At 39.3% G+C, this 24,529-nt stretch overlaps 1 protein-coding gene across 4 annotated transcripts in view; it reads left to right on the top strand.

Moving 5' to 3' along the window:
- F8 (coagulation factor VIII) overlaps positions 1–24,529 on the top strand; it is a 130,643-nt gene that overhangs the window by 49,357 nt on the left and 56,757 nt on the right. For all 4 annotated transcript variants that reach the window (XM_045472199.1, XM_045472196.1, XM_045472198.1 and 1 more), the window contains 8 exons: positions 2,057–2,134; positions 3,755–3,976; positions 6,017–6,278; positions 6,559–6,730; positions 7,963–8,056; positions 13,107–13,321; positions 15,467–15,617; positions 22,325–22,534. In XM_045472199.1, the coding sequence (XP_045328155.1) occupies positions 2,057–2,134; positions 3,755–3,976; positions 6,017–6,278; positions 6,559–6,730; positions 7,963–8,056; positions 13,107–13,321; positions 15,467–15,617; positions 22,325–22,534 (1,404 nt within the window). The remainder of the gene's footprint in view (positions 1–2,056; positions 2,135–3,754; positions 3,977–6,016; positions 6,279–6,558; positions 6,731–7,962; positions 8,057–13,106; positions 13,322–15,466; positions 15,618–22,324; positions 22,535–24,529) is intronic.

Raw genomic sequence — 24,529 nt, 5'->3', positions numbered from 1 at the left:
AGAACTTTTGCTACCTCCTCCTGCTAATAGAGCCATTATCCTCCTACACAGCCTCTTCTGAACTGAGGACCCATCATCTCTCTCCTGACTAGTCTCCCTGTCTTCTGTCCCCTGACGTTCCATTGTTACTGATGATGTGTCTAGCCTCACTGGGCCCCTCTTCCTGCCTCACTGTGCAGGTGCTGGCCACGCTGAACACATTTTATATTGCCCTGCAACATGCTCTGTGTTTTCTTGCATCCAGATCCTTGTTGACGCTGTGTCCTCTGCCTAGAAAGCCTGTCTGCACCTTCACACCAAGTGAAGATTTTCCTTTTCCTTCCAGTCTGGGTTAGATGCCTCTTTATATATTTCCACAGTTTTTTTAATGTTTATTTATTTTTGAGAGAGAGAGAAAGAGAGAGAGAGAGAACGAGCAGGGGATGGTCAGAGAGAGAGGAAGACACAGAATCTGAAGCAGGCTCCAGACTCTGAGCTGTCAGCACAGAGCCTGCTGCGGGGCTTGAACCCACGGACCGTGGGATCATGAACTGAGCCAAAGTTGGATGTTTAACCAACTGAGCCACCCATGGGACCCTCCACAGTTTTTTTAATGCATCAGCAAGTTTATTTACAAATGCAGTTGAACAGGAAGGCTTACTAGGTCCTGGAGAAAACTTTTGGTATACAAACCCTGATGATTTTGTATTAATGACAATTCTGGTGAAGAAAATAGAGATCCCCTCATCAAGAAAATAAAATGTCATGTATGCTAAAAAAATTTTTTTTAAGCACAATATTACATAGATGAAATGAAGGACACAGAAAGCAAATTTGTGAGTAGATTTTAGTGAAATTGTCTTTGTGGTTCTGCATTAATTTAGTATACATTACAATAAACAGAGCAAATGCAACTATGTATTTATATTAGCTACTTCAAATAATATTTCACAACCTTTTTTGAAAAAAAAACAATAAAATAATCATCTTCAAAACACCACTAGAAAGTCAAACAAAGGAGTTTCCTCCTTATCATACTAAATCATCATTGCCTGATACTTTAATATTATATCCCTTCCCTTTCAGGTGAAGTGAAGTTTCTTCTCTCTGGTTTTGTAAAAGCCTGTTCTCATCTCTATGACGTTACTCTTCACTTATAATTGCTGGCTTCTCTATTTAAGCTAAATTGTAAGCACTTTGAAGGCAGAGTGTATTCTCTGTCCTCAGTGCCTGGCACTCAGAAGTGCTCAGTAAATGCGTTTGGATGAACGAAGAAATTAGTAGATGAACAGATAAATGAACTTAGGAGAATTACCCACAAAGGCTGGGTGCTTCAGAAAGTTTCAGTATTAGCTGCTAGTCCTTTATACGAAGGGGCAACTTCAGGGAGATGGCTGTGCCATGATAATATTTACAGTGCTTTCACTCATTAATTTCAGAGGGGAGGTAGGCAAGCTTTCAGGTTCTTGGGTTTTCATTACTACAATCTGAATGAAGCAATTAGGACAGGGACAGGGACTGAGAGTCCTTTTCTACGATGATTTTCATCTGCTCCTTTTTAAAATTTTTTTAACGTTTATTTATTTTGGAGAGACAGAGCACAAGCAGGGGAGAGGGAGAGAGAAGGGGAGACACAGCATCCGAAGCAGGCTCTAGGCTCTGAGCTGTCAGCACAGAGCATGACGTGGGGCTGGAACCCACGAACCACGAGATCATGACCTGAGGCAAAGTCGGATGCTTAACTGTAACCGAGGGAGCCACCCAGGCACCCCTGTCTGCTCCCTTTCAAATAAGTCAGTGAATGAATAGAGTGAAATCCTCATGGCACAAACTAACCAATATTCTCCCTTCTCGTTATCACTTGTCATCATCCCTTCCCATCTACTGTCAGACAAATATAAGAAGAGACCATCAATTTGAACAAGAAATGTCTGCCTCTTAGTAATTGTCTTCTCCCTTTTTCTTACTGATTGGGGGCAAAGACTGCTCACAGCATGGGACGGAGGGAAGGAGAAATGGAGCGTCATTTGTGAGACAGACACTGAGCTAGCCTTGTATTTGCCTCCTCTCTCCTCAGGAAAAAGCTGGCACTCATCTGCTCAGGCCCAGCATGAAATGCACACGGTCAACGGCTATGTCAACAGGTCTCTGCCAGGTATGTCCATTTGTGCTCAAGAATCCTCAGGATCTTCCTCACTCACCACCACAGCTCTCTCCTCTGGTTGTCTTCAGACAGCTCCGTATGCCCAGAGGAAAGCCCACTGAATTCTGGCGTCTGGTGGGGTCTTAAACTGAAGTGGCTGATTCTTTTTCCAGTCACCTAAAAATGAAGGCCTGCCCATGTACACAGAGCTCACAGATTTCTCTTTCCTTTTGCTTAAAATAGATGGGGCCAAGGATGGACAAATATTTAAGGAAAGCCTGAAATATGAAAGGGATATGCAGAGATAAATAAAATAATAATCCCAGAAGAAAAAGAGATAATCCTTAGAACTGAACAAAACTTGTCAAAAGGTCTACTTAGTATTTTCATAAAGATTCAAGAAGATACTGCATCAATAAAGTAATAATGGGATTTTATGAAAAAGAAATAACAAAATAAGGGTATGCTCACAAAAATGAGGAATATGGTTTTCAAAATACAAACTCAATAGAAGGCAGTTAGAATAGAGAAAATCTCCCAGAAATGAAAATGAAAAGAGATTGAGAATACAGTTTAAAACAGATTTCAGAAATCAAAGAAATGATAGATGAAAGTATTTGAGTCCTCATATAAAAATTTCCCAGTAGCATAAATTTTAAAAAGACTCCCACAAAAAATTATGCTTGTGGAATTTCAGAGAACAAAGAGAAGATGTTTAAGCTTCCCCTGGGACAAACAGGTCACAAACAAAAGCAGGAAACTTAAATTGGCAATACCATTCAGGGCTTTCTAGGACTTACTAGAGAGTTGGGACTTGACACGGAGACAAGAGATAATGGTAGCTAGCTTGGATTAAGATGGTGGGGATAGTGATGATGGTGAAAAATAGATATATTTGAAAGATTCGGGAGCCAAAATACGAGAAAACTGTGCCCTAGTAGTTAACAGTGTGAGTCTAAGCATACGGCTGCTTGGGTTCCAATCTGAGCAAGTTAATTAACCTCTCTGGGCATTGGTTTCCTCTCCTGACAACAATAGTTTCTACATTCATATGGTTACTGGAGGGAGTGAATGAGTTACTTGTAAAATAGTTTGGATAGTGTTTGATATAAAATAAGTGCTCAGTAAATATTAGTGTTATTAATTATATTGCCATAACTGGTATCAGGTTGGATGTGAGAAGTGAGCGTAGTAAAAAGAATAATTTTGATATTTTTCAAGGAGAAAATATTGGTCAATAAGAGAATAAGGGCTAGGGGTGAATCCTAGGTGATCTGTAATTTACTGAGGAGTCAGGAAAGAAGACAGAAGGAGCTGTCTAAACAACAGGGGAACAAAGCCCAGAGAGGTGTTGGCACAGAGATCGAGGGAGGAAGAGAATTTCAAGAAGGAATGAATGGTCAACAGGTGCAGGTGGCTGAAAATGGTCCATTGGATTTAGCAGCATGGCACTCACTGGTGGGTGACCTTGGCGAGAGCTGTTGGTTTGGCAGTACCCTAGCCTCCTTGGAAAGTTTTATCCCAAGTCAGTAATAAAATTTGAAGGTCAGTTTGTCCATCCTATCCTAGACAGCATTTTTCCTTTCAAATTCTCTACTTGCTGACCATAACTATCTTATTTCTACTTTATAGGTCTGACTGGATGCCACAAGAAATCAGTCTATTGGCATGTGATTGGAATGGGCACCACCCCCGAAGTGCACTCAATTTTTCTTGAAGGTCACACATTTCTCATCAGAAACCACCGCCAGGCCTCCTTGGAGATCTCACCAATAACTTTCCTCACTGCTCAGACATTCCTGATGGACCTTGGCCAGTTTCTACTGTTTTGTCACATCTCTTCCCACCAGCATGGTAATATCTGTTGATCTTAAGAATGAGTACTATACATATTCAGCTCTTCTTTTAGTGTCCACTGTCCAGTATAAGATTATGTTAGAACTCAACTGAGATGCCCTAGTTGTCAGTTTTCAGAGTAAAGATTTCACCTTGAATGTAAGAGGGCTTGAGTGTTAGTAGTACTGGTGAATTTTTAGTCTAAATGACTATGATAGAGGGAGGGGAGATATTTTAGGAATGGATGCTGTGGTGAAAGGGAGGAAGACAGTACAGTATTGGTTTCCCAGCCTGATCCCATTAACTAGGCCTCAATACCATGGAGAGAGACATTGCAGGTCATGGCCGAAGAGATGTTTTATGAGAAATGTAAGGAAATAAGTCACCTAGGTTGTAGGATAGCAGTAGTGATGCCGAGAGCAGTAAATAGCAAAGACAAGATGATGCTGCAGTTCTCAGCATGAAAGCCCACACTCCTGGTGTACACGGAGGTGCTCTGTCAGCACCTGGTAGGAGGTGATGTGCTGCGAGTGGAAGTTACCAAACATAGGTGACACACCACATGAGGTTTTCGAAGATGTCTTGATGAGGACTTTGCGAAGGGCCAAAGGTCCCGTCTAAGTGAGTTGGGGCAACAGTGCTTACACTTTCAAATTATTGTTAATGTAACCTCATTGGGAGCTACAGCCTGTGAAAATTCATATAACACGATCATCCCACCCCCATTTGCCGTCTTGTGTGTTTACTCCACTAACTCCTCAACTTGCATCAATGTAACATCACTCCTTGCCTAGTCCCCTCTTGTGGCTATTGAGGGCTGTTGGAGAAACATGTTGAGGAGGCCTAATGTTTCATGTCTAACAGCACTCAGCACTCGTTTGTTCCTACCACTCTTGTATTAATGCTCTCTTCAGATTCCTTGTTTGCCTTGGAGAAGAGATTGGATCTTGCCACACTTCCACTATTTCCCCCTTATGTTCAGTGAGTGGCCTTGTCCATAGTCCTCTATAATGATGAAGAATGGGACCTCTTTTCCCCATCTGTTACATCATGTTTGGGGGACTTTTGATAAGACATTAGGGGACAAAGGTTATCCTACTGGGCACACAACAGGAATAGGTTATTTATTTGTATGCAGGTGGGTCACTATCTAGTTTGAAGGGTTTATGTTTGGTTTTATTATTTTGACTTGTTTCCACTGATTTTAATCCACATTTTGCAGAAAAATGCTTTGTCTTGTTGGACCTCAGATAAAACTTTTAATCTGTAGACCTAGAATAAATAACGTTTGAAGCCACATGAACTAGTTTAAAGACTAGCTGTCTGCCGCTCCTGAGAGCTACCCTGTTCCCCATCACCCAGTAAACAGGCCCCCCTTCTTTGGATTGAGCTTCAGAACAGCCTGTGGCATAGACTGGGAAGGAGGTATTGCCATCCACATTTTTAAAGCCAGAGATGAGATTGCTTTAGGGCTCGCAACTAGTCACAGACAGACATGCTCTTAAAATATATGACATATTTCCTTCGCTCTAAGTTGTACCTTTCCATGTTTTTATGAACTTGGAATGTTTCTTGAAATTTATATCTATACTGACATTTTTCCTGATAAACTTATTAAATTGGTGGTTTGTATCATGATTCAATGGAATACATATAGAAATCATAGGTAACTGGAGGAGTGGGGAGTTGGTCTGACCTAGGCAACCACATGCTGAAAATACTCAGTGTGTCAAGTCTGCTCGTTTATAATTTGGGAGTTGGGGAGTGATAGGCTCAGAGCCAATACCACAAGGGAAATATTCATATATATTGTAAGAGCAAATGAGTGAGTGTTGGAAAAGGGATAAAACATAGATTGGAGGAGAGTCTGGCTGAAGGGAAACAGTGAGTGCGAAGACCATATAGGAAGAAAGCAGCAAGGAACAGCTATGGGGGAGGTAATCCCTGTAGGAGAGTGGCAAAGAAGAGTACTGGCGTGGAGAAGAAAACACTTAGGAGAGGGTCTTGAAGGCCAGAGTCTTGTAGGAATCTGACATTGTTTGATTTGTCTGACTCCAGATGGCATGGAAGCTTATGTCAAAGTAGATAGCTGCCCAGAGGAACCCCAGCTACGGATGAAAACTAATGAAAAAGAGGAAGATTATGATGATGATCTTTATGATTCTGACATGGACATGGTTAGGTTTGATGGCGACAGCCCTTCTCCCTTTATTCAAATCCGCTCAGTTGCCAAGAAGCATCCTAAAACTTGGATCCACTATATTGCCGCCGAAGAGGAGGACTGGGACTATGCTCCCTCAGCCCCCACCCCCATTGACAGGTAAGCACCTTTGACTCTTGGTATGAACTCTTCCTCATTTTCAAAAAGTTCTTCCCAATTATTCAAAACAACAAATCCTCAAGCCATGGTTGGGATTAAGTACAGATATGGAATCAAATAATATAGCCCTATTAACATAGCTAAGTATCAGGGATACTTGTATTTTTCTCCCTCCTTCCCTTGATTAAATCTCATGAGCTGTTTTAGAGCTGGATTTTAGCCACCTGTCCCTACCTAGAACTCTGCATCCCAACATGTCATCTATTTGTGTCTCATGCAGAAGTTATAAACATCTATATTTGAACAGTGGTCCTCAGCGGATTGGTAGGAAGTACAAAAAAGTTCGATTTATGGCATACACAGATGAAACATTTAAGACTCGTGAAGCTATTCAGTATGAATCAGGAATCCTAGGACCTTTACTTTATGGAGAAGTTGGAGACACACTGTTGGTAAGTTGAGGAGGAGATACAAGGTTGGGTCAGAAGACAAAGTCTGGAGAATTTTGAGTATCTAAAAGCTTCATAATTTAGCCTTGTCTCCAATGGATATGATCGTCTAAAAATCATAAATGTTACACAGATAAATGTGGACTATAAATTTGTTTTAAAAATATGAGTATATTGGGGCACCTGGGTGGCTTAGTCAGTTAAGTGACTATTCTGTTCCAAAAGGAAGTTTTCATAATGGAAGATGCTGCAGCCTTATTGTGTAGTAGTACAACAGAAGAGATGTTGTCATTAGATAGGAGGTGATTTTCGCAGGAGGGAATGTGGCCATATATGCACATAGGTGGGTAGATTTGATGGCGGGAGGGTGAGTACTCTCTTTTCTCAGTGAAAACAGAAGCACTTGACAGTGAGAATCTGGAAGCAGATATTAGTCAAGTAAGTGGGAAGGTGAATTTCTAGGACAACCTAACAGTAATGAAGTTTTAGGGTGATGGTGGGGTGGTCCAGAGCTGATGGCCAAGAAAACTCTCGAAGGCGCCTTTGGTGCAAAAATGTGACTTTATTAAAGCATGTGGACAGGACCTGTGGGCAGGAAGAGCTGCACTGGGGTTGTAATGGGTAACTGATTATATACCCTCAGGTTCGGTGGGGGTCAGGGATAGAGTAAGTCTCTAAGAAATTTTGGAAACAAGGTTTCCAGGACCTTAAGGGGCTAGCTGTTGCTAGGGAAACTCCCATTTATTATCGTTTAGTAGTCATGAGACCCTTCATATGTATATCAGGGGGCCCTAAGCTAGGGGAATGATTGCCAGCATATATCCTGGGGCAGTTGAGAGTGCTGTCATCCTAGTCGTCCCTGCTCATTCAGTGAAGAATTTTATCACCTGAGTCACTGTTTTCCTCTCAGCTGTTGGGGAACTAGGGCCCAAATGGTGGGAAAAGGCTGAGAAGCAGTGTCCTCAGCAGACATTCAATTTCAATTAGTTTGAGAAGGTGCAAAGAATACTTCCTGAACAAGTGAAATAACTGTAAAGAAATGGAAAGGGGCCTTTAGTGAAAAACCTAAGTGACTATCTGAGCAGTTATACAGAAAGAACAAATGTTTTGAGCTTTATGTGGGCTCAAACCCCTACAGTATGGACATAAGGCAGCTTTTGTCTTCTGGAGATGGGCCACACTGGTTGATCCTGGCCCTTTTAAGACTTGGTCTTCTATTTCACTTTTACTTGCAGATTATATTTAAAAATCAAGCAAGCCGACCATATAACATCTACCCTCATGGAATCACTGACGTCAGTCCTTTGTACTCAGGGAGATTGCCTAAAGGTAAGTGTCACCTCAGTCATCTAAGTTCGCTTACCTGTAGATATGGATGAGGTCATAGCCTCAACAGCACTAACATTATACTGGCCTTCGCCCCAGCTGCTATGTATGATGTAGACACATCTATCACCCCCCTATCCTGTATGCTATAATTTCCATATGGATTACATCTATATACTTACCAATACACATAAGAAAATGCTATAATTTTTTGCTTTAAATGGTCATATGTAGTTTTAGACAATTATGAGGAAAAATATTCCTTCATATTTACCTAGTTATTTACTATTTATTACCAATGCAGCACTTCCATTCAGATCACTTCTCTTCAATCTGAAGAATTTCCTTTAGCATTCCTTATGGTGCAAGTATGCTGGAAATAGATTCTCTTCATTTTATCTTATTTGAAAATGTCTTTATTTTGTCTTCACTTTTTTTTTTTTTCAACGTTTATTTATTTTTGGGACAGAGAGAGACAGAGCATGAACGGGGGAGGGGCAGAGAGAGAGGGAGACACAGAATCGGAAACAGGCTCCAGGCTCTGAGCCATCAGCCCAGAGCCCGACGCGGGGCTCGAACTCACGGACCGCGAGATCGTGACCTGGCTGAAGTCGGACGCTTAACCGACTGCGCCACCCAGGCGCCCCTGTCTTCACTTTTGAAGGCTAATTTTGCCGGACATAGAATTCTGGGTTCAGAGGTGTTTTTTTTTTTCCTTTTAGTACTTTCCAAATATTATTTGACAATCTTCTGGCATTCGTAATAGCTGAGTTTTGATTCCATTGAATTATTCTTCCCCTGGAGGTTATTTTTCTCTGGCTGTGATTTTCTTCATATTTATCCTGTTTGGGGTTTACTGATCTTCCAGGATCTGTACATTTGTTTTTACAAATTTGGAAAGATTGTGGTCATTATTTCTTTAAATAAATGTTTTACCCTATTCTCTATCCCCTTTCCCAGGTCTCTAATTACAAGAATGTTTGACCTCTTGGTATTGTCCCACATACCTTAATGTTTTCATCACATTTTTTTCTTTCTCCCTCTCATCTGTAGGTTGGATAGTTTCTATTGACCTATCTTGAAGTTCACTGACCTCAAACTGGAATTTCTAAGTCACAGTATACATATTTTTATTTTTAATAGATAGCCAGACTTTTGCCCCCAAATAAAGTTATAATTCACAGTCCTACCAGTCATATATGAAAATGTAATTTCCCACATTATTGATATCTAGACATGGACAGTTTTTAAAAATCCTGCCAATCTTGTGGGTGAAAAGAGGTGTCTCAGTGTTTTTTAAATTTTATTTTTAAATTTTAATTCCAGTATAGTTAAGAGTGTAATCTTAGTTTCAGGTTTACTATATAGTGATTCAACACTTCTATACAACACCTGGTGCTCATCACGACAAGTGCACTCCTTAATCCCCATCACCTACTTCACCTATCCCTCTATCCAACTCCCCTCTGGTAACCATCAGTCTGTTCTCTATGGTTGAGTCTGTTTCTTGGTTTCTCTCCCTCTCTTTTTCACTTTGCTCTTTTGTTTTGTTTCTTAGATTCCACATATGAGTGAAATCATATGGTATTTGTCTCTGAATGACTTTTTTCATTTAACATTATATACTCTCTACCTCTATCCATGTCATTGAAAATGGCAAGATTTCATTCCTTTTTATGGCTGAGTGATAATTCATTGTGTGTGTGTGTGTGTGTGTGTGTGTGTGTGTGTGTGTACCACATCTTCTTTATTCATTCATTTAATTGATGGGCACTTGGGTTGCATCCATATCTTAACTATTGTAAATAATGCTGCAATAAACATAGGGGTGCATATATCTTCCAATTAGTGTTTTCATTTTCTTTGGGTAAATACAGTAGTGGAATGACTGGATCATATGGTAATTCCATTTTTAACTTTTTGAGGAATTTCCATACTGTTTTCTACAGTAGCTATGCCACTTTGTATTCCCACCAACGGTACACGAGAGTTCCTTTCTCGCCGTATCCTCGCCAATACTTACTGTTTCCTGTGTTTTTTTATTCAGCCTCAGGCAAGGGAAACAAAAGCGAAACAACAACTGTTGGAACTACATCAAAATAAAAAGTTTCTGCACATCAAAGGAAACCATCAACAAAACAAAAAGACAACCTACTGAATGGGACAAGATATTTGCAAATGATATACCCAATAAGGGGTTAATATCCAAAACATATAAAGAACTTCTACAACTCAACACCAAAAATATAAATAATACAATTAAAAAAATGGGCAGAGAACCTGAGTAGACATTTTTTCAAAGAATGGACCTACAGATGGCCAACAGACACATGAAAAGATGCTCAACATCACTAATCATCAGGAAAATGCAAATCAAAACCAAAATGAGATATCACCTTATATCTTAGAAGGGCTAAAATAAAAAAGATGAAAAATAACAAGTGTTGGAGAGGATGTAGAGAAAAAGGAACCCACATATACTATTAGTTAGGAATGTAAATTGGTACAGCCACTGTGGAAAACAGTGTGGACGTTCCTCAAAAAATTTAAAATTGAAACACCATATAATCTAATAATTCCACTATTGAGTATCTACACAAAGGAAATGAAAACACTAATTTGAAAAGATGTATGTACTCCTATGTTTGTTGCAGCATTATTTGGATACCACATCTCTTTATACAATATGTGAGTTAAAACTTCAGTGAGCAGGGGCGCCTGGGTGGCTCAGTCAGTTAAGAGTCCCACTTCGGCTCAGGTCATGATCTCTCCATTCCTGAATTCAAGCCCCACGTCAGGCTCTGTGCTAACAGCTCAGAGCCTGGAGCCTGCTTCGGATTCTGTGTCTCCCTCTCTTTCTGCTCCTCCCCCACTGATGCTCTGTCTCTCTGTCTCAAAAATAAACAAACATAAAAAAAACTTCAGTGTGCAGTCCTTTGGAATATATTCAGGCCTGAAATTCTCAGAGTCAACTGGATTACCAACTGTAGCTTACCACTGTGGTTTTGATGTCTCTATTTCTTTAAGCACTTGGTATTTTTTTCTTCTTCATAGATTTTCAGTTATTTATTATAAACATTTAATAATATCTATTCTATGTAATGGTGGACAGACCTGTTCATTTCTTTTTTAACATTTTTTTAACACTTCTTTATTTTAGAGAGACAGAGCATGATTGGGGGTGGGGCAGAGAGAGAGAGAGACCCACAATCTGAAACAGGGTCCAGGCTCTGAGCTGTAAGCACAGAGCCCAATGTGGGGCTTGAACCCACAAACCACGAGATCATAACCTGAGCTGAAGTCGGACACTCAACCGACTGAGCCACCCACCCAGGTGCCCCAGACCTGTTAAGTTCTTTTTTTCACTTTTTAAAGTTTTTATTTTAATTCTAGTTAGTTTACACTGTTATATTAGTTTCAGGTGTACAATTTAGTGATTCAACACTTCCATACATCACACAGCACTCATACGACAGGTGCACTTCATAATCCCCATCACCTATTTCATCCATCCCCTCACCTCCCCTCTGGTAACCATCAGTTTGTTCTCTGTAGTTAAGAGTCTGTTTCTCTCTCTCTCTCTCTCTCTTTCTCTCTCTCTCTCTCTCTTCCCCTATTTTTTTTTTTTTGTTTTCTTAAATTCCACATTTGAGTAAAGCCATATGGTATTTGTCTTTTTCTGACTTATTTCACTTAGCATAATACTCTCTAGCTCCATCCATCTCTTTGCAAGTGGCAAGACTTCATTTTTTTATACCTGAATAATATTACATTTTACACACACACACACACACACACACGCACATGCACACATCACATCTTCTTTATCCATTCATCTATCAGTGGACACTTGGGCTACTTTCATATCTTGGCAATTGTCAATAATGCTGCTATAAACATAGGGGTGCATGTATTCCTTTGAATTAGTGTTTTGTATCCTTTGGGTAAATGCCCGGTAGTGCAACTGTTGGATCATAGGGTAGTTCTATTTTTATTTTTTGAAGAACCTCCATACTGTTTTCCAGGGTGGCTTCACCAGTTTGCATTTGCACCAACAGTGCAAGAGGGCTCCTCTTTCTCTACCTCCTCTCCAACACCCATTATTTCTTTTCTTTTTGATACTAGCCATTCTGACAGGTGTGAGGTGGTATCTGAATGTGGTTTTGATTTGTATTTCCCTGATAATGAGTGATGTTGAGCATCTTTTCATGTGTCTGTTGGCCATCTGGATGTTTTCTTTGGAGAAGTGTCTATTCATGTCTTCTGTCCATTTTTTAATTGGATGATTCACTTTTTGGCTGTTTGATAAGTTCTTTATAGATTTTGTATACTAACCCCTTATCTGTTAAATCATTTGCAAATATCTTCTCCCATTGCCATCAATTGTCTTTTAGTTTTGTTGAGTGTTTCCTTTGCTGTACAGAAGCTTTTTAATCTTGGTGAGGTCCCAACAGTCCATTTTTTATTTCATCTCTTTGCCTCAGGGAACTTACCTAGAAGAAAGTTGCTATGGCCAGTGTCAAAGAGGTTACTGCCTGTCCTCTCTTCTAGGATTTTTATAGGCTTCAGGTCTCACATTTAGCTCTTTAATCTATTTTGAATTTATTTTTTGTGTCTGATGTAAGAAGGTGGTACAGTTTCATTGCTTTGCATGTTGCTGTCCAGGTCTCCCAACACCATTTGTTGAAGAGACAGTCTTTTTCCCATTGGATATTCTTTCCTGCTTTGTCAAAGATTAATTGACCATATAGTTGTGGGTTCATTTCTGGGTGTTGTATTCTGTTCCAATGATCTATATGTCTGTTTTTGTGCCAGTACCATACTGTTTTAATCACTACAGCTTTGTAATATAACTTGAAGTCCTGGATCCACTTTTACTGTAAAACAATTGCATGAATCTTAAACTTATAATAGGTGAAAATTTAGTTTCAATTTATTAAGAAACGTGATATGTACATATAAATTTGTAGAGCCCTTGAAATAACAACATGATTTACTAAAATGTGGTTTGTTATAATCTAATCAAGAGATTTTGTGGTTTGGGTATGGATAGGTATGAAACATTTGAAAGATATGCCAATTATGCCAGGAGAGATATTCAAGTATAAATGGACAGTGACTGTAGAAGATGGGCCGACTAAATCAGATCCTCGGTGCCTGACTCGATATTACTCGAGCTTCATTAATCCAGAGAGAGATCTAGCTTCAGGACTCATTGGCCCTCTCCTCATATGCTACAAAGGATCTGTAGATCAAAGAGGAAACCAGGTGAGTTCTTCTCTTTCCAAGCCCTGGGTTTGATGGACCGATGATGAATATGAACTTCTAGATATTTGTTATACTCTCTCAGTGTATGTCCCCTAATAGCCTCCAGAAAAAAACAGTAGTTTGCAATATTGGCCAATAAAAGAAATGAGCTGGGTTTTTCACAGCTGTTATTGAATTTAGTTTGGTGTAATAAACTTGCCTGCTGGAGGGATAGGAGAGCCTGGGCTCTAGAATATTTCTATAATACTCATTCCCAGCCTAGAATTCCACTTTCTGGGGGTTCTTGGCCGGCCCAGTCAGAAGGGCACGTGACTTTCGGGGTCATGAGTTTGAGCCCGTCATTGGGTGTACAGATTACTTAGATAAATAAAACTTAAAAAAATTTAATTCCACTTTCTATAGGTGGTCTTGCTCATTTTTACATGCTGAGCTACCACCCATATTTAGATGCCCCACAAACGTATATCATAGTGTAGCCTTCTCCCCTGGATGTCTCATCACAGGTGACTCAAAATTAACATATGTGCAGCGTCTAGCATAGCGCATGGCATATAGTAGGGGTTCCATAAATATTTGTCGAGCAAAATACAGGAAAAGATATAAGATCTTTCAGAAATGTTGAAAATTTAGACCACTTACGCTGCTTTAAAAAAATAAGGTTGAGTTGTCTGAATAAGAAAAGCCTAATGCTTGTCAAAAACTCATTGCTTGGATCCAGAATAACTCAGTGCCATATTGCTGAGGCTTGACTACATGTCTATGTGGTTATGTATGAAACATAGGGTTTGTACTAGTCTGAGAACATTTCATTTATTTAGGGAATAAAGCATGTGAATTTTAAAACATGTGGCACACAAATCGAAGAGGCAAAAATTTGGTCAAGTACCAGCCCTGAATTTTGTTTTCATAATTATAGTTTTTCTACTAGTTTTTGGAAAAGGACTGAAATGTACCTGTATATTTTCCAGCATTCTCCCCTCAGCATTTTGGTTTCTGTAGTGCTAGGTTATGCAAATGAAATTTACACCTACTAGTGAAGTTCACACAGTAAGTCTTAACAGATTCAGTTAACAAGTACTAACTCCTAATTTTGGTTCATATAAAAACTGCTTTTCTGAAAAGAACTTTAAGACTTTTAAACAGAAAAGGGGCACCGGGTGGCTCTGTCAGTTAAGCATCCAACTTCGGCTCAGGTCATGATCTCACGGTTTGTGAATCCAAGCCCCATGTTGGGCTGTGTACTGACAGCTCGGAGCCTGGAGCCTGCTTCAGATTCTGTGTCTCCTCTCTCTGCCCCTCCCCCATTCGTGCTCTGTCTCTGTCTCCCAAAAATGAATAAATGTTAAAAAAAAAAAATAGAGGGGTGCCTGGGTGGCTCAGTCGGTTAAGCGTCCCACTTCGGCTCAGGTCATGATCTCACGGTCCGTGAGTTCGAGCCCCGCGCCGGGCTCTGTGCCAACAGCTCAGAGCCTGGAGCCTGTTTCAGATTCTGTGTCTCCCTCTATCTCTGATCCTCCCCCGTTCATGCTCTGTCTCTCTCTGTCTCAAAAATAAATAAAATAAACGTTAAAAAAAATTTTTTTAAATAAACAGAAAAGTTAAGATATTTGTGTTAGTTAACATTTTTATGGTCCATTTTAACTTTGTTATTTGATTTCTGTTTTCTGTTTTTATTTTTTTATAGATTGGTAGCTTTGTGGAAGGACACTTGCCTGTTGGAATTTTAGGAGAGGCATTAATCTTACTTGATTTGGCTAACTTGTTTAAGAAAAACACTGAATAATCACTTGAGTCTTTAAAGAATGAAAATCCTCTAATCTGAACTTGGAGGAAATGAGGCTGCAGACTGTACCAAAAAATTAGTCAGCATTTGACTTTGGGTCCAGAAGAAACTAAGTTGGTGGGTCCAGTCACCCTCTTGCCTTGAGGGCACATCTGCTCTAAACAAATACTCACTGTTTGCAGCACCTGCTCCTCCCCCCAGGCCCTGGTATGTGCCATAATAGTGACCTTAGGGAGAAATGGAATTGAACCAAAGGATTCAGTATAGATATAGCACATGTATGCCATCACTTCGTGCAGACTGCTAATTCCTACCTAACAAGACTCATAGCATTTCTTTCTTTCAATATGTACAATTAACAGATGATGTCAGACAAGAGAAACGTCATCCTGTTTTCTGTATTTGATGAGAACCAAAGCTGGTACCTCGCAGAGAATATGAAGCGCTTCCTCCCGAATGCAGATGCAGTGCCGCCCCACGACCCGGAGCTCCGGGTCTCTAACATCATGCACAGTAAGTAAAGCAGCACTTGAGTCCAGTGGGTGATGGCTAAAGGAAAACTGAAGCCACCAAATTCATGTTCAGATTAATTGATATGCCAGGCAAGAGTCTTATTTCCTTAAAAATTGTTACATATGAACATACACGGTTTTCTGTAAGTACATAAATGTGATCATATAATGCATACGCTTTTGTCTTTTAGAAGATATCAAGCATTCAGAGAACTTTATTCTTAAGGAATAAATCAAATAAGACACAACTTTCATTTATCCAAATATGTATAATCCATCCTTAATATAAAATGCATGTGGGGCACTGGTAGAGCATACAACCTCTGATCTCAAGGTTGTAAGTTTGAGCCCCTCGTTGGGTGTGGAGATTACTTAAAACTAAAATTGTATTTATTTATTTATGTATGTATTTATTTATTTATTATTTTTCTTTTTAGTGAGAGAGAGAGAGCACAAGTGAGGGAGAGAGACAAAAAGAATCTTAAGCAGGCTCCATGCTCAGTGCAGAGCCTGACATAGGGCTCAATCCCAGGACCCCGGGGTCATGACCTCAGCCAAAATCAAGAGTCAGACGCTCAACCAACTGAGCCACCCAGGTGCTCCTAAAACTAAAATTTTAAAAATTATTTTAATGCATTCAATTGGTAAGTTACACATGAACTACAAAGGGAATGCAATTTTAGACATGGAAACCCATTGCTAGCTACAGTCAAATTAATCAAGACTCTGTACATTAAAAAGAAATCTTTTTTTCTAGCTTTATTGAGGTAGAACTGATGAATAAAAATTATATATATTTAAGGTACACAACATGATTTTTTTATGTTTATTTGGCTGCCTCCTCCCTTTTATCTCTCTATTTCCTCCCAAACTATACCTTCCCACTAAGGATTCCACATTCTAATAGCTCATGTTAAAACGTATTTTCTCCATGATTATATAACCATATATGAACACATATATATATTGTGTTAGTCTGCAAGGCCTACCCTAACCTTTAAAGGACCACAGACTGAGTGACTTCATGGCAGACAGTTACTTCGTCACAGTTTTGGAGGCTAAAGATCTGACATCTGGGTGTCAGCAGAAGGGGCCTGTTGACTTGTTGATGGCCACTTTCTGTATCCTCACACGGTCTTTCCTCTGTGCGTGCACATGTCTGGGTACAAACTTCATGTTCTTAGGGCCACCCTCAGACCTCATTTGATGAATTACCTGTTTAAACACCTGATCTCTGAACACAGTCACATTCGGAGACACTAGAGGTTAGAACTTCAACATATGAATTTGGGGAGGAGCGCAGTTCAGCCTATTACATACACACATATATGTGTGTGTTTTATACATACACACACAAGTCAGAATGGTCAACAATATAATTTAAAAATTTCAGTCTCACTACAGGAAAATGCAAAATAGAATACCAATGCTGTGACACTTGCTACCTATCAGACTGGCAAAATGATAAGACAGTAACACAATTATTACTCGTGGGCTTGTGAGCACAAGGGTATGCTCATGCGATGGTAGTACACAAGTAGTACAGTATTTTGAAACAGATCTGATTGAAACCATTAAAATTAAAAATATATGCATTTGCCATTCTGGTTCTGGTTAAGATGGAATGAGCACATTTCACCCTGTCTGTCCCACTGGATGACTGAAATTCCTTAACAGCAGATAATTGGGGAAGGAAGCTAGAAAGATTTCAAAGCACGCATATTACAAGTGAAGAAATGAATGCAGATTTAATGTAGAATATCTTTGGGTCAGGCAGGGGAGGAAAATGTGTGGCTTTGATGAAACTTGAATGCTGTAGCCCTTGCTTGTTCCATTTGGGCCAGCAATTCAAAGTGGGGAGGAATATCCCACCAAACTAGGGGAGTCTCCCCCCAAACCAGGGACCTCCTTCCCTCTGTCTCCTTTCCCCTTAATACGAGGAATTAAGATGCTGTAACTTTTTGGAAACTCAGTTTTTTGGGATTTTATTTGGGTAGGTTTGGGGGTCCACACCATTTCTATCCCCTGGGGAAAACACAATGAAGGAGAAAGTAAACAGGGAGGAAACCTCTCCTTTCCCACCTTCGCCTTTAGCTTCTTGAAAATGGACCCCTGGGAAACAAATATGCCAGGTTTTATTTTTAAAAACTTAGAAACAATCAAAATGTCCCACAGTAGGCAAATGGTTAAACAAACTGTGGTACATCCACACACTTGAATACTCAGCAATAAAACAGAATAAACATTGATATACAAAACATGAATGAACCCCGAAGGCATTAAGCTGAGTGATAATATCCAGTCACAAAAGGTGGCATACTGTGTTATTTCATTTACAAGGGCATTCTGGGGAAGGATGGAAAATAGAATAGTGGTTGTCAGAGCTTGGGTGGAGCCGGAGCTTGATTCTTTGCAATGAAGGGCTCCAGTACAATGGAGTTTTCCGTGTTGAATGGGGTGTTTTGTATCCTGATTGTCCTCGTGGCTACACACATTGGTGTATGTGCTGAAACTCACAGAACTGTGCTCCAAATAAGAACCAATTTTACTATGTAAATTTTTAGAATTAAATATATATACCTTTTGATCCAACATTCCTACTGCTGGGATATATCTCATGGGAGTAAAACACCAGTACATAAGGACAGATGTACAGGGGTGTATTGTAGCAGTGTTTATAGTGCCTAAAACAAATAAACTAAAGTCAAAGGTAATGCCTATCATTAGAGGGATGTTTCAATATATCGTGGCACACCCATAATATGAAATATCATGAAGCCATTAAAAAGAATGGATCAGAGCTGTACCCAGCTACTTAAAGCAATTTCTGTTAAGTATTGTTGAATAACCTAATGCAGATGCAGAAAAAGTATATGTAATATGACCTCATTTTTGTAAAGTAAATAATGACCACAAGAGAGAAAGCATAGACATGTATATATGTATATGTAGAGAGTGATATGTTTTCAAGGCAATGTGATATGTTCTAATCATTCTGGGCTAGGGCTCTTTCCTCAGTATTTCTAATCATATCTCTATCACTTTATTCCCACTTTGTTTCAAAAACAAAACTATGTAAGTTATGTCAAGAAAATGTGGCAATACAAATCTAGAGAAGGAATACATGTTCTACTTTTTCAAGTCCAATCTGACCATCTCTCTCCTACGGGGGGCATGTAGCCCATTGCATGGGATTTATTGGTACTATCGGATTTTGTGTTTCCTATTTTTTCTGAATTTTTCATTTTTTTCTCCTTTGTTGCTTTTTTGATTAAGCTATTTTTATTTATTTATTTATTTATTTATTTATTTATTTATTTATTTTTTCAACGTTTATTTATTTTTGGGACAGAGAGAGACAGAGCATGAACAGGGGAGGCGCAGAGAGAGAGGGAGACACAGAATTGGAAACAGGCTCCAGGCTCTGAGCCATCAGCCCAGAGCCTGACGCGGGGCTCGAACTCACGGACCACGAGATCGTGACCTGGCTGAAGTCGGACGCTTAACCGACTGCGCCACCCAGGCGCCCCTAAGCTATTTTTAAACTCCGTCTTTTTCCTTTACTATTTTGGAAGTTATGCACACTTCTATTTACTTTTGGGGACAATTGCTCTTTAAGTTTTATTTATTTGATAGAGGGGGGAGGGGCAGAGAGAGAGGGACAGAAAATCCCAAGCAGGCTCCATGCTCTCAGCTGTTAGATGCATGGCTCAAACCCATGAACCATGAGATCATGACCTGAGCCAAAACCAAGAGTCAGACACTCAACCAATTGAGCCACCCAGGTGCCCCTGGGGAGGATTACTCTTAAAATACTGCCCTTCATACAAAGTCTGAGGTTGTTCTTTGCCTTGATTCATTTCCAGATATTCCAGAAATATAATTGACATATAACATTGTGTAAGTTTAAGGTGTACAACATGTTTATTTGATATACTTATATATTGCAAAATGATCACCACCATACTGTCAGCTGACACCTCCATCATGTCACATAATTATCATTTCTTTTTTCTAGTGAGAACATTTCAGATCTACTCTCTTAGCAACTTTCAAGTACATAATACAGTATTATTAACTATAATCACCATGCTGTAAATTAGATCCCCAGAACTTGTCTTATAACTGATATTTTGTACCCTTTGACCAACATCTCCCCATTTCCCCCACCACCCTCCTGGTAACCACCATTATACTCTCTGTTTCTATTAATTCAGCTTTCTTAGATTCCACATATAAGTGGAATCATACACTGTCTTTCTGACTCTGTCTGATCTATTTTACTAATGATCACGTTTCCCTAATGATTAATGATGATGAGCATCTTTTCATGTACCCATTGACCAACCAACAGTTGGATGCTTAACTAACTGAACCACCCAGGGACACCTTCCTCTGCCCTTTTTAAAAATCAGAGGTTTTTTTTTTGTTATTGAGTTTTATGAGTTCATTATATATTTTGGATATTAAGCCCTTACCAGATAAATGATTTGCAGATATTTTCTCCTATTCCTTAGGCTGCCTTTTCATTTTGTTGATTGTTTCTTTTGCTGTACAGAAGCTTCTTAGTTTCATGTCATCCCACTTGTTAATTTTTCCTTTGTTGCTTGTGCTTTTGGTGTCATATCGAGAAAAATCATCACCAAAACCAATGTCAAGGAGCCTTTTCCCTATGTTTGTAGGAGTTTTACACTTTCAGGTCTTATGTTTAAGTCTTTAATGCATTTCAGGTTAATTTTTGTGTAGGGTGTAAGGGTTCAGTTTCTTTCTTCTCCAGATGCCTATTCAGTTTTCCCAGCACCACTTATTGAAGGCATTACCCTTTCCTCATTGAATATTCTTTTTTAAAATTTATTTATTTTGAAAGAGGGAGAGAGAGCACAAGCAAGCGTGTGAGCAGGGGAGGGGCAGAGAGAGAGAGGGAGAGAGAGAATCCCAAGCAGGTTCCCTGCTGTCAGCACAGAGCCCGATGCGGGGCTCCATCTCACAAACTGTGAGATCATGACCTGAGCTGAAACCAAAAGAGTCGGATACTTAACCGACTGAGCCACCCAGGAGCCCCCTCATTGAATATTTTTGATTGCTTTGTTAAATATTAGTTGGCCGTATACTTAAGGATATATTTCTGGGCTTTTGATTCTCTTCCATTGGTCTATGACTATTTTTGTGCCAGTACCATACTGCTTTAATTACTACAGCTTTGTAGTGTAGCCTGAAATCAGCCATTGTGATTGCCCCCAGCTTTGTTCTTTCTCAAGATTGTTTTGGCTATTCAGAGTCTTTTGTTGTTCCATATGAATAGTCATATTTTCAGGGTGCCTGGGTGGCTCAGTCAGTTAAGCATCTGACTCTTGGTTTCGGCTCAGGTCATGATCTCGCAGTTCGTGGGTTCAAGCCTTGCGTCAGGCCCACACTGACAGTACAGAGCCTACTTGAGATTCTGTCTCTCTCCTCTCTCTTGGCCCCTCCCCTGTTCACATGCTCTCTCTCTCTCTCTCTCAAAATAAATAAATAAATAAATAAGTAAATAACCTTTAAAAATAAAAAATAAATGAATAGTCATATTTTCCATCAGCATTTAGCAAATAGCTCATTCTCTTTTGCTACCAGTTTGAAATGATGCCTTTATCACGTATTAAATTCCCATGTATATCTGTATCTCTTTCTGGACTCCATATTCTGATTGACATATTCATGTATACCTGTGGATGACCACACCTTCAATTACAATAGACTTATAATATCTTTTAATGCTTTGTAGGGCAAGAAATTTGATTCTCGCTTAGTTGCCCTCAGCTAGAGTCTGAGCATTGCTTAGTAGATTTGTGAACCACTCTGCAGAATAGACAGGCACTTATTGAATAGATAGATAGATAGATGTATGGAAGAGGCTTTCAGAAATAATTCTCTTTATAGAAGAAAGTCACTGTTACTTTTGTTTAGCTTTTTATTTAGAAATAATTTCAAACTTACAGAACTTCTACAAGAATATTATAGAGAACTCCCATATACCTTTTACCCAAATTCATTAAGTTTTTAAAACATTTATTTATTATTAAGAGACAGAGAGAGACAGAGCATGAGCATGGGAGGGGCAGAGAGAGGAGGAGACCCAGAATACGAAGCAGGCTCCAGACTCTGAGCTGTCAGCACAGAGCCCAAATCGGGGCTTGAACTCACAAACCACGAGATCATGACCTGAGCCAAAGTTGGACGCTTGACCAACTGAGCCACCCAGGCTCCCCGATTCACTAATTTTTAATATTTTTCCTTATTTACTATATTATTCTCTTTTTTCTCCATATACTTTTATTGCTTATTTTCCAATTCAGAACAGGTTGCAGACATCATGCTGTTTTATCTCATAATACTTCATTTTGCATTCACTATGAGTACAGATATTTTTTGAAAAACTTTAACATTGCTACAATACAATTATCTAATTGGCAGCCAGTATTCCAATTGTATAAATCAAGGCCGTCTTTTGTAGCATTTTCCTCTCCAGTTCACGGAGGGTTAAAGTCTATGACTCTTCTCGCTTTGCGACTGGGAGCTAGGTGACCAAGTACTAGCGATGTACTGTTATGGAAAGTATAGCGCTACCTCTCCTTGGGAATAAGGTAACGGGCTTAACCCGTCATTATTTTTCATCATATCACGACAACCCAAAATAATAAATCAAATGTCTTGTTCCCATTTGGTTTGCAGGCATCAACGGCTATGTTTTTGACAACTTGCAGCTGTCAGTTTGTTTGCATGAGGTGGCATACTGGTACATTCTAAGTGTTGGAGCACAAACTGACTTCCTGTCTGTCTTCTTCTCTGGATACACCTTCAAACACAAAATGGTCTATGAAGACACACTTACCCTATTCCCATTCTCAGGAGAAACTGTCTTCATGTCAATGGAAAATCCAGGTTAGCTATTTATATTATTCTCTTACTAACAGCTGTGATCCTTTGCTCGCTGTTCATGTGTTCACGTGGGAGCGGATACTGAATGGTCCAAGTGATGTTAGTAATTGCAAGGCATTTTAATGACAGCAGAACATCAGGTATTTAACTTAAAGTCTTTCCTCTAAAAAGTGCCTTTACTTACCATTGCCCAAAATTTTAAGTGTGCTTACTAAACTGTAGTGGTCAATATATATTTATAGATGCAGTTACCGTGTGTGAGCTGAACATGTTTCTGTGTGCTTTGTGAACACTTGTACTGTCATCTGAATACCACCGAGTAATCTCTCTTGGTACACATACCCTCAAACCACTGGGGAGCCTTTGGGATGGTTGTGGCTGTCACTTTCTCATCTTCCTTCTCCGCCCGTAACCACTGCAAGGCTTTTGACAGCATCAGCTGTCAGCAAAACCACTGACATGGCCTAAATCCAACACAGATTGTTGCTACATTCATACAGCTTAGTAACGAGTGCTAGGCCACTCCATGCTCTCGTCCTTCACACCTCTGTTGTCTGCGGGGAAGAGCATGTCAGATTGTAGTTCTTCTCTTACACTGAAGGCCTCTCTGGACGTAAACTCTCAAAGGGAAATTTCTGGGGAATAAAAACCAGTCTCATCCTATATAAACATATGTCCACCTTTATACCCAGAAACTTATTGTACTTACAAGCGATGGATTTTTGTGGAAAGTGAGTAAAGAAGAACCTGGCAGAACTCCAGCAGTATCTCTGGAAGTGTCTTGTACATTTATGTCTTTGTTATCTGTTTTCCAACTAATTTTCAAACTCGCTGAGGACAGAGACCTTGTTTATCTTATTCATCACTATATCCCTAATGTATATAGTTCCTGGCCTGTAGTAAGTGCTTAATAAATATTTCTTTCAATTAACAAATGAATATGTACCAAAAAGATGATAAAACATTATGTATAATATGGTTATAAATATCTAAACCAAAGAGAGAAATTGTGTGTATGTGTATGTATGTGTATAGGCAGAGAAAAATATTCCAAATAACAATATTTTATGAAGCTTTTAAACTATTTTGGTGATTACTTAAATTCTACAGACAAATTAAAATGGCTTTATGTGTCTTGAGGGAAAAAAATCCTAATGTAATATCATTATTTACAAATCTCAAGCTAAATAAAGCCCCTAAAGATTTCCTGTGTTCAGAATGGTAAAGTCTGATTCCTTTTGTCTGTTTTTTTTTTTTTGAGGTAAAATTCACCATTTTAACCATTTAAAAGTGTACAATTCTGTGGCAGGAGACTGGTCTATACCCACTGACCCAGTCTCAAACTTGACTGGACATGATTTGACTGTGGCAGAAGGTGAAGGAGGGGATTGCCAGCCGGTGTCCCCAAGGGAATTATAATTCAACGTTGTGCAACCATTACTATTATCTAATTCCAGAATATTTTTATCACCCCCAAAAGAGACCCTTTACCATTAAGAAGTCACTCCCTATTCCCCCTTCTTTTAATTTTCTCTGCAACTGTAACTATATCTCCTTTTTTATTGCAAATTTTATACACGTAGAATTTCTTATTTTTATTTGGTTATTTATTTTATTGAGTTTTTCATCAAAGAATCAGCTCTTCTTTAAGCTGTTCGATTGAGATTTGATTAATTATGCTTTACATTAATCTTTACTCGTGCATGTAATACAAAAAGATGTTCTCATTAAAAACTTTGCACCAATACAGATAAAACTACAGTCCTTCTTGATCACTGTTCCCAATCCCAGGCCCTTCTCACAGTTTGGTGTATGTCATTCCAAACCTGTTTATGGAGTTTCATTTTCCCTTTTCTCACTCAACTACTATCCTCCTTAGGAAGAAGAAGGAAGTGGTTGTGTCTAAGTTATAACAGTAGAATTTTAAGAGTCAAAAACCTTATTTAAATTACTCATTTCAGCTCCAGTCTTGATCTACTCTGACCCAACATCGTTTCA

The sequence above is a fragment of the Leopardus geoffroyi genome, chromosome X (genome assembly GCF_018350155.1).
Source record: "Leopardus geoffroyi isolate Oge1 chromosome X, O.geoffroyi_Oge1_pat1.0, whole genome shotgun sequence".
Lineage (NCBI taxonomy): Eukaryota > Metazoa > Chordata > Mammalia > Carnivora > Felidae > Leopardus > Leopardus geoffroyi.
The sequence above is the reverse complement of the archived record's forward strand: the minus strand, read 5'-3'. Positions and strand labels throughout refer to the sequence as shown.